The following is a 14919-nucleotide window of genomic DNA, read 5'->3' as shown; positions in this document are numbered from 1 at the left end:
GGCTACCAGTTTGCCATAGACTTGCAAAGTATCTTAATCCTATCATCCACCTCTCTCACCCCCATGGTTTGTGAGGAATATTCTGCGACGCCCTTCCTCCTCCTGCCCCCTGACTCTACACCTCATTTCACTGCCACTGTCAAAGTCAGGTTTTTTAAAAGGCATGATTATTTGCACAAAACGCATTTAAAAATATGTAGTCTGCCTTACATTACCCTGAAATCTAACATGATAAAATATTGTTAAGTGTTTTTATGACAAGTATACTGTTTTGGGCAGTGACTGAAGACCATTGGAACTGAAAAGGTTGTAAAAAAGTGATATTCCTTATTTGTTTGTAGTATTTTTTACCAAGTGTTGAATAAAATTTGGAGATCAAGTGATTGGAAAGAGGTAAAAACGTTTCAGCCAGAGTTCATGTATTTTTGAACACTGTATTTTTTGTCACATTGTCCAGCTCCTCCAACATGTATTTGCATTGATAGGGAACAAGAGATTTTTTTTATCTTGAAATATACAGAGGTTGTCTGTAGTAGCCTGGTAAAAACGTTTTCATATACATCTACTTAAGGTTAAGAGTAAGCCCTGGAAAGGCATACATCCAATAGTAGGTAAGTATAACGACTAGGGAAAAAGTGATTAAAATTCACTGAGATTCTTTATGTTGTATTAGGAAATATTTGTGTTCTAGGACAGGATAACTAATCAGTAAATGACTGTGAATTAAATGAAGGGTGTTGAACCCCAAGAATAGGGGGCACAGAAGGGTAGGTATATCAGAGATGACTTAAACTCATGTTTAGGAAACTTCACCATCATAAGTAAAGCCCAGTAAACTGGAAAGTTTGAAGGATATGCATAAGTTTTATCTTGTGTATTTCTGAAATACCATTTTAAATCATTAGTTGTTAGTACATCAAAAATATTTTCTCCTTTGAAGAATTTTGTTTTGAAAGTAAATATCAGTTTATATTATTTTTCAACATTTTACATTTCTTGCTTAACTCAGTGTTTTCTTGACTCTTGTTCTATATTTATTTTCCATAAACAGGATGGGGCAAAAGTTGGTTTACAGTTGTTTGTATGGATACTAATACAATAATTAAATAATGATAGCCCTGGCTGGTGTGGCTCAGTGGATTGAGCGTGGGGCTGTGAACCACACGATCGCTGTTCGATTCCCAGTCAGGGCACATGCCTAGGTTGCAGGCCAGTTCCCAGTTCCCGGTTCCCGGCAGTGGACACATGAGAGGCAGCCATACATTGATGTTTCTCTCCCTCTCTCCTTCCCTTCCCCTCTAAAGATAAATAAATAAAATCTTTAAAAAAAAATAATGATACAAGAATGAACTGTGTTTCATGCATTCATAACTGTAAACCTACTTTTGCCCCACTCTGTGTACCTGTGTAACTCTTCCTTCCCTACATGGCTTGCATAATAGTCAGAGCAGCACGGAATCTTGGTTTGAATTCCCGTTTAAACCAGTAAATACTTACCTCTGTGTGTTATTTAACTTTTCAGCATCTCATTTCCTCTTCTGGGAAGACAGCTGTTGGCTCTACTTATCTCACATGTTTTTGAGATGATCAGAAAGAAGTCATGGCTATAAAATTCTTTTTAAATGGTAAAATTTACTTTCCAAACAAATAGTGATTATTTTTCAAGGTTTAAATTGAAATCTCTTCAGTGAAACTAACGGCTTAGAATTAATGGCTCTTTCTTTTTTTCCCAGACTTACGGCACCTAAGTTTTATCCTTTATTAGACTGATGAATGCAAATGTCTTCCCAAATAATTTAAAAAATTTTTAAGGTCAGGCTGTTACCATTTTTGTGTCCTTCAATAAACATTGTTTATCGAAGTAAATGAAAAATTTCATATACAACCTTGAAATAATTATAATTTAAATGTGTTAGACTTTTTTTGGGTAAAATCTTCTTTTATTGTGTAAACTAAGGATCCCATGACTGCTACTAATATTACATTTTTTAATTTAAAAATAAGCATTCTTCATAAATTATTTCTTATTTTGGCTATCAGTTTTTCATGAGTGTTAAGTATTGAAAAAAACTATATTTTATTAATAAAGTTCCCCTATGTACCTATTTTGTATAAATTGGTTTTCTCTGAAAAAAAAAATTTGTTCGCAATGAGTAGACTGTATAGCCAAAAGCATTTAGAATCTCAGAAAAATCCACTAACTTTATTAGCATACTTACTTCTCTGTTACTTTGTATACAATTTTAACTTCTTTTACTATCTGTCCTTTATTCCACAGATATATTATCATGTTACCGAACAAAGGGTCCGAGGGGGGGGGGGCAATACTTGGCCCACCGAGGGATGCCAAAAACTGCTGCAGAAAATAGGGGCCCCTCCCAAGGACGATATACTAAAATCTTAAGGTCCTTCTGTCCGCCGCCAATTGGAAACACATCTCTCAATGCCAGAGATTTGTGAAAAGGAAACAAAATGTTTATTTAATGCTCTTCAGGCCTAATGCCTTCCTTAAAATATTAAAGTCTTTAAGGGTATACACCTACACACACACACACAGCGCTCCCTTCTCCCACTGTCCCAACTCCGGGTACCGTAAATCAGGAAAAGAGCACACGTCCGTTTTTCTCCCAGGCCCCTGGCACGTGAGCTGTGTCGCCTGCCTGTCCAGGCAGGATCTCCAATTAATCCAAAGTCATGCGGCACCTTCCACTGGCAAGAGTTCTTTGTACCAAGTTCTAGTCAAAGTCTCTCCTGCTTTCCAGGCTACTCAGCCAAAGGGAGCACGCCAAAGCCGTGTGGGCCTCTTCTACCAAAGCCGCGTCTTTCTTCTTCACCTGGCCGCAGGGATCTCCATTCTGGCAAAGCTGCATGGTCTTCCCTTTCACCTGGCCAAGATGGGGTCTGCACTCTGCTGAAACTGCGTGGCTCTCCCTCCTAATGGCTACAGGGGTCTACATCTTTCTAAATAGCATGGCTCTCCCCCTCATCTGGCCAAGAGGGGGTCCTCACTCTGCTAAAGCCACATGGCTCTCAAGCAGGCACTCTCTCCGAGAAGCAGCCCCAGTTCCCTATTCCAGCCTGGTTCCCAGCCACTCTGCTAAAGCCACATGGCTCTCAAGCAGGCCCTCTCCCAGAGAAGCAGCTCCCAATTCTAGCCTGGTTTTTTTTTTTTCCACCACTCACTTCTCCCTGGCCCAAAACTTGGCCACAGCTATTTAACATATCTATGAAACCAGTTAAAGGTTATAAATATGTTAAATGCCATTCCAGAGGTTAGCTACAAAACTGTTGCTATGCAAAACAGCTCTCAATGGCCCTGCTCCATTCATCCCTTCCCCCAACTGACACCTGGGGGGGGGGGGGGGGGCTGAGGACATCTCAATATTTCCTCCAATATTCCTGTATACCTTGAGTTCTGGACACCATTCCAAATCTTTTCTGGGGCCTCCCTTGGCTGCACCCTGTATCAATCACACTTTAGAATGTATTTATTTGTACTACCTGGGAATTATTTAAAAATTAATACTTTAGGTTTATATTGTCTCTGTGCTTAATGTACTTTATTTACTTAAGTAAGAAGTGATAATAAAATACAATGGGTTTTGGTTTGGGACTTTTAAAAGAGTAAACAGAACTCTTCTGTTTAGGTCATTGAGTTGGAAAATCGTCTGAAATCTTTTGAGAAAAGGTCAAGAAAATTACAAGAAGGGAATAAAAAATTAACAAAAGAAAATGATTCCCTGAAATCGCTCTTAAAACAGCAACAAGAAAATGCGGAGGCCAGAGAAGAAGAGCTAAAACAGCTACAAAAGGGAAGTAAAGACGTAGAAAAACACAAAGCTGATCTGCAAGAAAAAATCAGTGAGCTGGAGAGAGAAGTCACTTCCCTAAGGAGACAAGTGGCAGAAGCTAATAGGTTGAAAAATGAAAATGAAGAGGTGATTAATCCAATGGAGAACTTGCAGCATTCCGTAGACAAAGCTAAATCTGAGATGGCCACCACACAAGTGAGACCTGGACAATATGATTGTAAAACAACCACTACCAAGGTTAAATTTAAAACTGCCAAGAAAAAGCGCTCTGTGGGTCGTTACCACACTGTTCTCAATCACTCCATCAAGGTTATGAGCAATGTGTTTGAGAGCCTCAGCAAGGACAAGGACTGGGAGGATGTGAGTGAAAGCAGGTAAGGCGCTCATTAACTTGGCTCTGTGGTGGGGACACTGCATATGTAAAGCACAAGCAAATGGAGATTGAATTTCAACTACCGTCGATTTGGTATTCAGAAAAAATACTGTCAGATCCTTTGAAATATCTTGGGAGGTCTTGTTCTGAGCTTATTGACTGAAATTTGCATGCAAAATTAGCCACAACTGCATGAGTATTTGAATAGGTGCCAGGAAACCCAAAAGAAGGCAATGCTTGATTTCTTCCAGTGATGCTATTTTCATGCAGTCATGAGGCTTGAAATTGACAGTTTGGCAGGTTGATTTAATTTGCTGGCCCTTTGCATATTCACCACTGACAGCTAAGGATTCCCAGGCAAGCCTACTAAGTCGGTTTAGTTATCTTGTGACATGCCAACCTGGGAGGAGAAACATTTTTCTCCCTTAATTTAGTTAGATAAATTTTGAATGACCCATTTCAGCTTGTTACCAGATGTCTACAAGCTGTTTAACATCCTTTAAATTAAGAACCATCTTCACTAATTATTTCATGTATGTATTATGCGAAGTCATTGTACTAACTTTAATTGAATGGTGGTTAAAATTTAGTTCTTTAAAGTTATAGCTCTGTAGATTCCTAGTCTTAAGTTAAATAACCCCTAGTGAGTAGTAACAGGAGAATAATAAAAATCTATAATACTTCTTGCCCTTATCCCTGGCTATACATTCATATATGCACTTGAAGCACCTCAGTAACCACAAAGGCAAGTGGATAATAGAACACCTTTTTTTAGACTTAAATAGAAGGGAAGTTTAATGTGGCCAGAATTGCTAAGACAAATTGAACAATCTTCCATAATTCTGTCTTGTTTTATAATGGCTTATATTTCCGTTATTTTCCTAAATATTTTTTAAAGTCTCAAATAGTGGTCTGTTTTACATTTAAAATTGTGGGGGCACCAAAAATTTAACTTTCCTCCTACTTAGAAAGTTCTTTCATCTGGGCTAATCGTCCAATTAATAGAGACAGACTAATAGGAGAAAATGTCCAAGACTTATTACTCTGATGTACATGCCACGCATATCGTAAGATATGAGACCTAAACTGCATTGAGCAGTTGAGGCTTACATGCTATTCTGGACAAAGGAGAAGTGGGCAGGGGTCTGGGATTCCAAAGGAAGTAGGTAATTAACAGGTAGGAGAAAGGGCAAACATATGGTCAGCAAGTTCTTGCTGGACCATCCAGAAATAGTGGGACACAGAAGGAAACAGACTTCGTTGCATTTCTTCCTGTCCATCGTATCTGTGCTAATTCATGTGCACTGAGGTGAATATGCTCAGGTTCCCTTCCTGAAGCATGTTTTTCTCTCTGAATTCTTTTAGGCACAAAAGGTGAGGGTCACAGGTTCCTTCTGAGTCTTTTGTTTTTTAATAACCAGCTTCAAATCAATGTCACAAAAGTCACACTTTGGGGTGACAAAACTTTGGTCCTCTCGGGATGTCTCTGGATAGTTTTCTTAAGCAGGGACATAGAACTGAAACTTATCTTAAAATGTGGTTTTCAGACTTGTGTGCATATTAGAATCACCTGGGGATCTTATAAAAATTCCAAAGCTCAAGCCACACCCCAGTGCAATTCTATCGTAACTTCTGGAGTGAGGTACAAGCTTCAGTAATTTTTCGAAGCTCTCTAGCTGATTCCAACATACAGGCAAGTTTGGGAACCACTGTGGTAAATGATCATTGGGTCAAGCTCTTTATCATCAGGCAGGTAAAAAATTCACAAATTTGTGAAGGTGAGGAAGAAGGACCAAGACTGGATTTTCATTCTTTGTTAACTCCTGTAAGGTTTCTTTCCTTTGTTCTTAAAAGCAATTAGAGATAAAATACTAGTTAGCTTAAAACCCACTAAGCCCATATTTATGTCTTCGAGAAAATTCTAGTTTCAGCTACTAATATACATCTCAGCCAGTTGGAGGTAGCTCATTCTTCATAATATAGTGGTCTACTTTACTGATGTGTGAGCATGTATATATGAATAAGTGTATAAAAGTTAAGTAATATGATTCTAATTTCATATTAGTACATGTGCAGAAGGTCACATATTTGGGGAGACATCACACTCTATCTCTTGAAACAGGGTTGTTATTTAGGTTGTTTAGCAGTGAAACTCAGTTTTACACTGTGAGGATTATGTGTTGCATTTCTTGCCTGACAGAATATTCTTAGGAATCACCCAGCTGCAAAGAATTCTTCAACAATTAGAAATCCCACAGTGGAGCCTAAGGACTTCAGAACATTCTGTTTCACTTAGTTTTTCATAATCTGAAATATAAGAAACTTATTTAGATATTGAGAAAAATAGAGCTTTGTTCTTCATATATAAATATATAAGTATTACCTTATAATACTAATTTCCTATGGTTGTATAGTATTACGAAACCTGCTGTCAAATGACAAAAATAATACTATTTAGTAATGAGTTTGAAGCCCTTTATTCAAGGAGCAGCATCCATGGAATAGGGTTTACAGAGCCTACCGAGGAGGGGAGCATTCTTCCTGGGGGGACTGTGATGAGAGAGAGCTTCATAGAGCATTAGAAGGGCAATGAAGAAACAGGGCATGGTTGGCTGGGAGGCTGAGTGTTTCTTAATAAGGCTAGCACATCCTGTTTCCTAGGGAAAGGTGAGCTAGCTAACACTGGGTTGGAGAACTGTGATTGGGGTAGGTTAGGTTTTCTTGACAATGAGGTGTAGGATGGAAAAATTCATTTTCCTTCTACCCTTCTAAGTTCCTCTGGCTGGACTAATAATTAAATTAACATGAGACAAATTAACAGGAAGAAATGACTAAATCTATTATACAAGTGAAACTGGAAAAGACTGGCATTCATGTTGTCTGTCACATACTGAACCCAATAAGCAGAGACGGGGATTAAATCTTTATGGGCACTTTATTTAGGTGGCTGGTGATCTGAGAAGACAGCGGGTTCATACCCTAAGGGACCATTTTACATTTTCTTTCAAGCCAGCCTTTTTATAACAGGGAATATACAAGGTGCAGTGAGGGATTTTGGAATTCAAGGAAAACTAGATAAAAGAAAACTGGAGTATTCTTGTCCTGGGCAGTTAGCTGTTCCTAGGGGTGGGTGGTGGTCTGCCGGTCCCTGGAACACAGTGGTCTGGATGCTTCCACTTCTTCCCCAGGCGGTAATTTTTAGCTGTGCCCCAGGAGGTCAACTTTCTCTCCCAGGAGCCAGGATGGACCTTATCTATAGTTTCTGAAACAATAGCTTTAACATATGCTTTACTTACTAGGCTTACTAACTGTTTACCTTAAACTCTTTCCAACTCTTCTAGACCCTGTGAGTCTAGAAGGATACGTGAATATCTCTCATGAGATGGACAGCAATTTGAGCATTTCACCTAAAATGTTATATGGTTTGTTTGAGTGTGATAGTGTTATGTTACAGAATTGGATGCTTATGGTTTTGTAATAAAAAAGTTATGTAATAAAAAAGAGGTGTTATTTGTGCCAGACCCTGTGTCCTGTCCATACCGGGGTTCCATACAAATGTGGGATTTATAGTTTGGGACTTCAAAGGGAAGAAAGGCAGTTCACATGAAGATAGAAAAGCAAGTATTTGGAAAATAAATGTTTGCTGGGCCATTTTTAACAGCAGGACATAGAGAGAACTTGGATCATAGGGGTCTTAGTAGGTTCCCCTGTGTATCATACACTAGTTCATGTGAAACTAGAGTTTATCTATAATTACATCTCCCTCACTGGAGGACATTGTTTATGTAAATTCTTTGAGGTCATAAGAGGGAAGTTCAAAGTTTTTTTCTGAGTCTTTTGTTTCTTGAAAATAACAAGCTTAAAATAATTATTCCAAAAGGTATAATTGGGGGTGTCAAACTCTGCCTCCCCTCAGAGGCATTTCCCGTAAATCTGGCTGACTTAGATTTAAATCTCTGACATGGGCCAGACCATAAGGGCAGTGTGCGTTTTGTGGGTCCCAGTATACAAACTACCTTTATCACTGTCCATTCAGTAATGGGTAATAATCAGAAGTTGTTAATACCTCAAATAAGAAAAATAATTTCAGCAAAGCAGATTTATCTAATTTGTGGGTAACATAACTGTTGAAAGAGATGGAAACTATTTTATAAAATAGAATCAGAATCCCCAAAGATCTCAAAAGACTGGGAAGATACAGTTATACACAAGACTACAGGGTTCTTCAGGTGACTGTAAAATGTGATTTGCTCAACTGTACAGTGAGAAAAATATGGGACTTTGCAGTGGTGTACATAAAAATATTTCATGAGTCTTTTTTTAATTCTATATGAGTCTATAGTATAGTAATCATACCAGAGAAATTTCAAAATTTTAGTTTGCGCCTACCCAGAGTTCTACTAAGCAATTCTCATAGTACATTAGAATATGAAACTGTGTTTTGAACATAATGCTGCATCAAAATAAGCTGGAGCACATTCGAGTGTGACCAGGGTGAGAAAGCATCTCAAAAGCATACATACATATTAGAAATATTTAGAAAAGCTTGGGATGTTTTTCTTAGAGATGAATCAGGCATCACATAACTGTGTTTTGGTAGTTAAAAGATCATCCATGTAGAAAAATGGTTGAGCTTACTCACATGTTCTGCTCAACCTCAGCATTTGTAATCTTCCTTGCTTTAGGTTTTCTTTTTAATACATACTATTAACATACTGTTATTTTACTTCCTGTTTGTTTGTTACCTGTCCCCCCTCATCCCACTAGGATGAAAGCTATATGACAGCAGGGATTTTTATCTACTTTATTTACTTACTACTTTATCTCTAATGTCTAGCAAAGTGCCTGGCACATGGCTGTTGCTTAACAAGTACTTTATTGAATGATGAATGGCCCTAAGAGAGGAAACTGGGGTAAATAAATGGGTGAAAGCCACAGGGATTCAAATTTTGTCCTAGAGTGAGGGAGAACTATGATAGAAGTGTTGAAGCTTTCCGCCCTGGTTCGGTAAGGAGTGAGTACTCCACCCCTACAGCTGTTAAAGCTTGTGCTTGCTGAGTTAGCATTTAGTAAAAATACCGGAAAAGTGATGCTCCTTTACGTTTGATTCTACATAATCTAATTTCTTTTTTAAAATAATTTTTTAATTTAATTCTTGTTCAAGTAGATAATCTAATTTCTTGATGAAATTTTATAATTTTGCAACATGTAGATTAATTCTCTTTCTTACCGCTGAAAACCAGTAAGTGCTCGAATTAAATTCACAGTTTTGTACGCAGCATGTGCCATACTATTATTTAATTTTGAACTTAAAAGAGTCTATATTTAACAACTCTTCTTCTTGGGTTTTGTGTCTCCCACTTTTTTCCTCAAAAGCAGTGATTCTGAAACTCAGATCTCTCAAAATTTGGGAACAGTTGTTGTAGAAACATCTCAGAAAATAAGCCCTGTAGAAGATAAGAGAGACCAGAAAGAAGGTCATCAAACAGAAGACAGCCAAGTGCAGGGAAAAAGAGTAGCACAAATATATTCAAATACAGGTGGCAAACCCCCAAAGGTATGACATAGTTTGCGTAATTCTAAGCTATGTTTTTAATTTTATCTTATCTTTGTAACAAATCAAATTTTGTTGCTAGGGATTTAATTTGAATTCTTAACAAGTGAATCTTTCTTTGATATTTGCAGTGCAAATACACACTTCTTAATATTTTTCAACTCTAATTTGTCACTATTTTTGTATAGATAACATGGAAATAAAAAAATATTCTCCTAAATATAAATATTAAGGTATTTATATTTCAGCCAAGAAGTTTAAAGGTGATAATAAGCTCATTTTTTCAGGTATGTGAAATATACCAACTGTGGAAAATACTGGTTTTTTATTAGTCTTTGTGATAGTAAAATTATTTAACTAAATCTATAAATTTCTAGTATTTACCTAATTTTCCAATATGTTTCAAATCTTAAAAAATGTAATGCTTCTAAACAACTTAGTTATTAATTCTTACTGTGTAGATATCATGTCACCAAGAGATTTACCTGTTCAGCATAAATGAGAAAAACAGAGGAAAGATAATTTTGTTGTAAAAAATCATCTTTTAATTAACCTATAGTGTTATTTTAAAATCAAATCCAGAAGTGTTTAATTTTTGAGGTCTGGCAAGGACTTTGGAAGAAAAAGATCGAGGATGACAAAAGTGTATTTTAGTTACCACCAGAATAAAGTTCAGATGAAAAATTATATGCTAAGTGCCTGCTAATTCACTGAATGAATGGTAAATAGATAGATTTTGGAAAAGCTTCTATTTTTCCACATTTTACTTGGTTGGGAATTTTCCTTAGTTGTAGTCATTTATGTGTAGCATGGGTTTGCAATAAAAAATAACTCCTAATTCTATTTATATAAGAGAATATGGAATAAACTACTTTGAATAAATCTATGTATATTGTTTGCAGTCAGAAAAAAGAAACATTGACCAAATTGTAGCAATTTTGTTTTGAAAATACAGAACTTCTCACTAACTCCAAAGATAAACATTATTTTAACTTTAATCACTAACTCCATTTCTTTATAATTTTATCTCTTTTAAAATTATGGTTAAATTTTGCCTGTTTTTGAATTTTATAGATTCTATACAGTATATATCTTCTTTTGTATCTGGCTTCTTTTGTTCAATATTATATGGAGTTTACTTTTATTGTTGTTTATTGTACTTCATTGTCTGACTGTACCTCAATTTATACATTCTACTGCTGAATATTGGGTTTCTTCAGTTTGGATTTCCTGCAAATAATGTTGCAATGAGTATTCTTATACATGTCTTCTGTTGAATAAGTCTGGGCATTTCTGTAATGAAATACGAGGGGTGGAATTACTGCACCTTAGATTAAGTTTTTCTAAGATTTTAATTGACAATGGTGTTTTCTGAGCATTGTATCAATTTGTTGTATCTTTCAACACACTATGAAAATTTTTACTATTCCTAATCAGTAATTGGTATGTTAATATTTCTCATCTGAGCCCCTTTTGTATATATGTTGAGGTATATTATTATGGGTTGAATTTATATTTTTGTGATTACTAATAGTGTTGAGTACTTTCTCATGATTATTTACCATATGGAATTCTTTAGTAAATTGCCTCTTTAAGTCTTTGTGCATTTAAAAAATGAGTTGTCTATTTTTCTTATTCATTTTTATGAGTTTTTATATATGCTATATATGAGCCTTTGGCTGCTTATATACATTGTAGTACTCCATACTGTACCTCTTCAAGGCTCTTAATATAATCTTTTGAGGAATAGAACATCTTAATTCTAATGCTGTCAACAGTAGAAAATAAAACAATCCAATTAGAAAATGGACAAGTAATATGAACAGACATTTCAACAAAAAGGATATATGAATAACAAATAAGGACACATATATAAAGGTGTTCAACATCATTAATAACTAGGGAAATACAGATTAAGACACTGATGAGATGCAAATCCATCAGAACAGCTAAAATAAAGAAAATAGTGACACTCCAAATGCTGGCAAGGATGTAGTAACACTGGGTCTGTCATACATTCTGGTGTGAATGTGAAGTGGTACAGCACTCTGGGAAGCAGCTGGCAGTTTCTTTTGAAAACCTAATAAATTATACACAGTATACAAGCCAGCTATCTGACCCTTGGACACTTATCCCACAAAAATGAAAATTTATATTTACCCCCAAAACCTGTGGTGAATGATCATAATAGCTTTATTTATACTAGCCCAAAATACAACAATAAAAATTTTCTTTATTAGCTGGATGATTAAACAGTGATACATTCACATCATGGAATAGTACTCGGTGATACAAAAGGTAGAAACTGTTGATACACACAATGTCCTAACTTTGTGACCTTAAACTTCACATCTTGGTATGGGACCTAGGCTTTCTTTCCTGTTATCTGGTATTCTGTGTTGCTGTTTAAATGGAATTTCAAGGTCACCAGGTTATCAATTGTTCTGTATTTTATTGGGCACTTTGTTGGTCACTCATCTCTTGATTCCTGCTTTCACCTCATTTTTGGCCCCAGAATCTCTCCATGTTACTAAGACACTTTAACGATACTTCTTTCAAAGTATGAGAATTTTCCTGAATTTCTAGTCAGTTAACACTGAAAAAGGAAGTCTAGTGCTTTTTTGTTTTAGGTGTAATTTATTTGAAACCAAGTCTGGTGACTAATATTTAATTTAGGCAATTATGTTTTGGATCTTTTTATAGCACTCAGTAATAGCACTTAAGTATTAATTGAATCTTACTAAAGCAATGAAACTTTTAAAAATATATCTTATATACTGGTTCAGAAGACATGTTCTAATGAGACATTTCAAGAATATTTTAAGAAATGAAAGTTAGTTTAAAGGAAAGTAATTACTTCAAAGGAAAATGTTATCTTAGATAGGGGTTTCTGGTATTTGCGTTAAGAAATCAGTTTTATTACTTCAGAGCCATGCCTTATATATAATTTATATATCCCTCAATGTAAAATATAGGGCTCATTGTCAAAGTACCATTGGGTCAAATTTATTTTTTCTATTTTTATTATAATTATTTATTTACTCCTGAATTAGGATTTTTGAAAAAAAAATTGAAGAGTTTTCTAGATTGTTATTGTTTCTGTTTCTCAGACAATAGTCATAAATAAGACCATATTTTTATTAGGATTTATAATATTTTGAAACGTATTCCTACTTAAAATTTTGCTTTGGGAAAGCTTTTTGAAATTGGTAAGATGTTTTGGAACAAAAGTCAACATAGATTTATTTTATTTAACTTTAGTACATTGGAATGTCATTAGGAAAACATGCAGCTTCAAGAAAACTTACTTTATTATCATCAGTACCATTTTAGCTTTATTTGTCAGAAGGGATTCATCAGTCTCCATGCAATAGAGAACAGTATTTGAGAAAAGGACTTAGATTCCCAGAGAATAGGTTATTAGATATTTTATTTTTGTTGCTTTTATTGTAGTTACCCCTAGGGTTCTATGTAATCCCTAGGCTAAATTACTACTACTTTGGGGATTAATTTTGTATTTATATCTTTTGCCTTATAGGTCAACTTTAGTGTACATATTATGTTCATTTATGAGTTCTTGGTATCAATTGTAGAATTTTATTGTCTAAACATTTTAACTGCATAAATAAATATATTTTAAGTGAAGCAATATTATTCATCATGTTGGTTCACTTGATGTTGTTATTGAGTAAGAATCTAATTTTTATGAAATCTTTAAATGTAGGATTACTTTTATTACAAGAATGTCAAAAAGCCAACTTTTCAAAAAAAGAATGGTAATATTCAGAAGAGTTCACATACATCAGTTCCTACCAGAGGTAAGAATGTGTATGTAATTAACAGTATCTTTGTAATTTTATGTAATTTTTAAAGCATTATGAACATTATTTTTCTAACAGTTACATTTTCTCAGTTAACAGAGAAAAATGGAAAAATGTAACTGTGCAGAAAACAAGTAGCAATACCGTTTTATTACGAGAAAGAATTATATCTTTGCAACAACAAATCAGTGTACTTCAGAATGCCAAGAAGGCAGCAGAATTATCTGTTAAAGAATATAAAGAAGTCAATGAAAAGCTTCTTCGTCAGCAGCAAGTATCTGATCAACGATTTCAGACAAGCAGGCAGACGATAAAGGTAAAGGGAACCCTGAAATAGATTGTATTATAAAAGTACATATTTTCATTTTACATGTGTTTTTTGGTTCATATTTGTGTTAGATGTGTCTATGAGTACAAAAATAATTTCCAGACACTGCTAACTAATATTTTAATAGCTAGATTTTTTAAAATATGGTCATATTAACAAACAAATTTTATGAGGGAGGGAACTCCAGATCAAAAAGACAAGAACACTTCATTAGCATATCTGTTTGACTTAGTTTTTCTAATCTTAGCAGTTTGATACTGCATCAGACCTTATTTTAAATATAGGCTCCATAAATGCATATTGTGTGCCCATTTGCCCATGTATAAAACTTTGAACTTATCATTATACTTGTAAATCACATTATTGATTGGTAATTGCCTCAGTCTCTATTTGCAATTACTAATTTAAAATGTGAAGGTTTTAATATAAATATCTATATTAATGTGTTCCTATAACTTATGTGTACTTCTTTAATTCAGGTGAATTGAGTTTTCTGTAACAATTTTTGGACATATTATACCTTAGTGCTGGTTATCATAATTTTTACCTAGAGCAAATGAAAACATTTTTAAGTCTTCATTCCTAAAGGTATTTGTTTGTATAAAGAATGAATTTTGGATATTTGTTGTTTTACATAGAAGTCTTTCAAATATTTTTAGAATAAAAAATTTTAAAGCACAATTACAGAAATTTTGTAATGATATTGGGTTGGCCAAAAGTTTGTATGTTTTTTTCTGTAAAATAAAAGACATATTTTTCATTTTCACCAATAACTTTATTGATTTGGATCTTGGCTCTCTCCCATGTGGTATAATGTGATTGTTCTCAATTAATGTCTCAATTTGATTGCTGTCAGCTTCAACTAGGCTACCCGACCGTGGAGTGTCGTCTACTGAGATATCTCCAGCTTGAAACTTCATAACCAGTTTTGATACAGTCAGTCACAGCACCTTCTCCACACACTGCACAAGTTTTTTTCTGTGTTTCAGTTGTGTTTTTACCTTCTTTGAAATAATAAAGCATAATATACT

At 34.9% G+C, this 14919-nt stretch overlaps 1 protein-coding gene across 1 annotated transcript in view; it reads left to right on the top strand.

The window, feature by feature from the left end:
• Window positions 1–14919, top strand: part of CNTLN (centlein) — a 289299-nt gene that overhangs the window by 196657 nt on the left and 77723 nt on the right. The window contains exons 15-18 of the mRNA XM_037061920.1: window positions 3648–4186; window positions 9562–9742; window positions 13464–13557; window positions 13653–13876. Coding sequence (XP_036917815.1) covers window positions 3648–4186; window positions 9562–9742; window positions 13464–13557; window positions 13653–13876 — 1038 coding nt within the window. The remainder of the gene's footprint in view (window positions 1–3647; window positions 4187–9561; window positions 9743–13463; window positions 13558–13652; window positions 13877–14919) is intronic.

This window comes from Sturnira hondurensis, unplaced genomic scaffold (assembly GCF_014824575.4).
Source record: "Sturnira hondurensis isolate 20B ecotype Veracruz unplaced genomic scaffold, ASM1482457v3 Scaffold0013559, whole genome shotgun sequence".
NCBI lineage: Eukaryota > Metazoa > Chordata > Mammalia > Chiroptera > Phyllostomidae > Sturnira > Sturnira hondurensis.
This window is presented reverse-complemented; position numbering and strand designations above follow the sequence as displayed.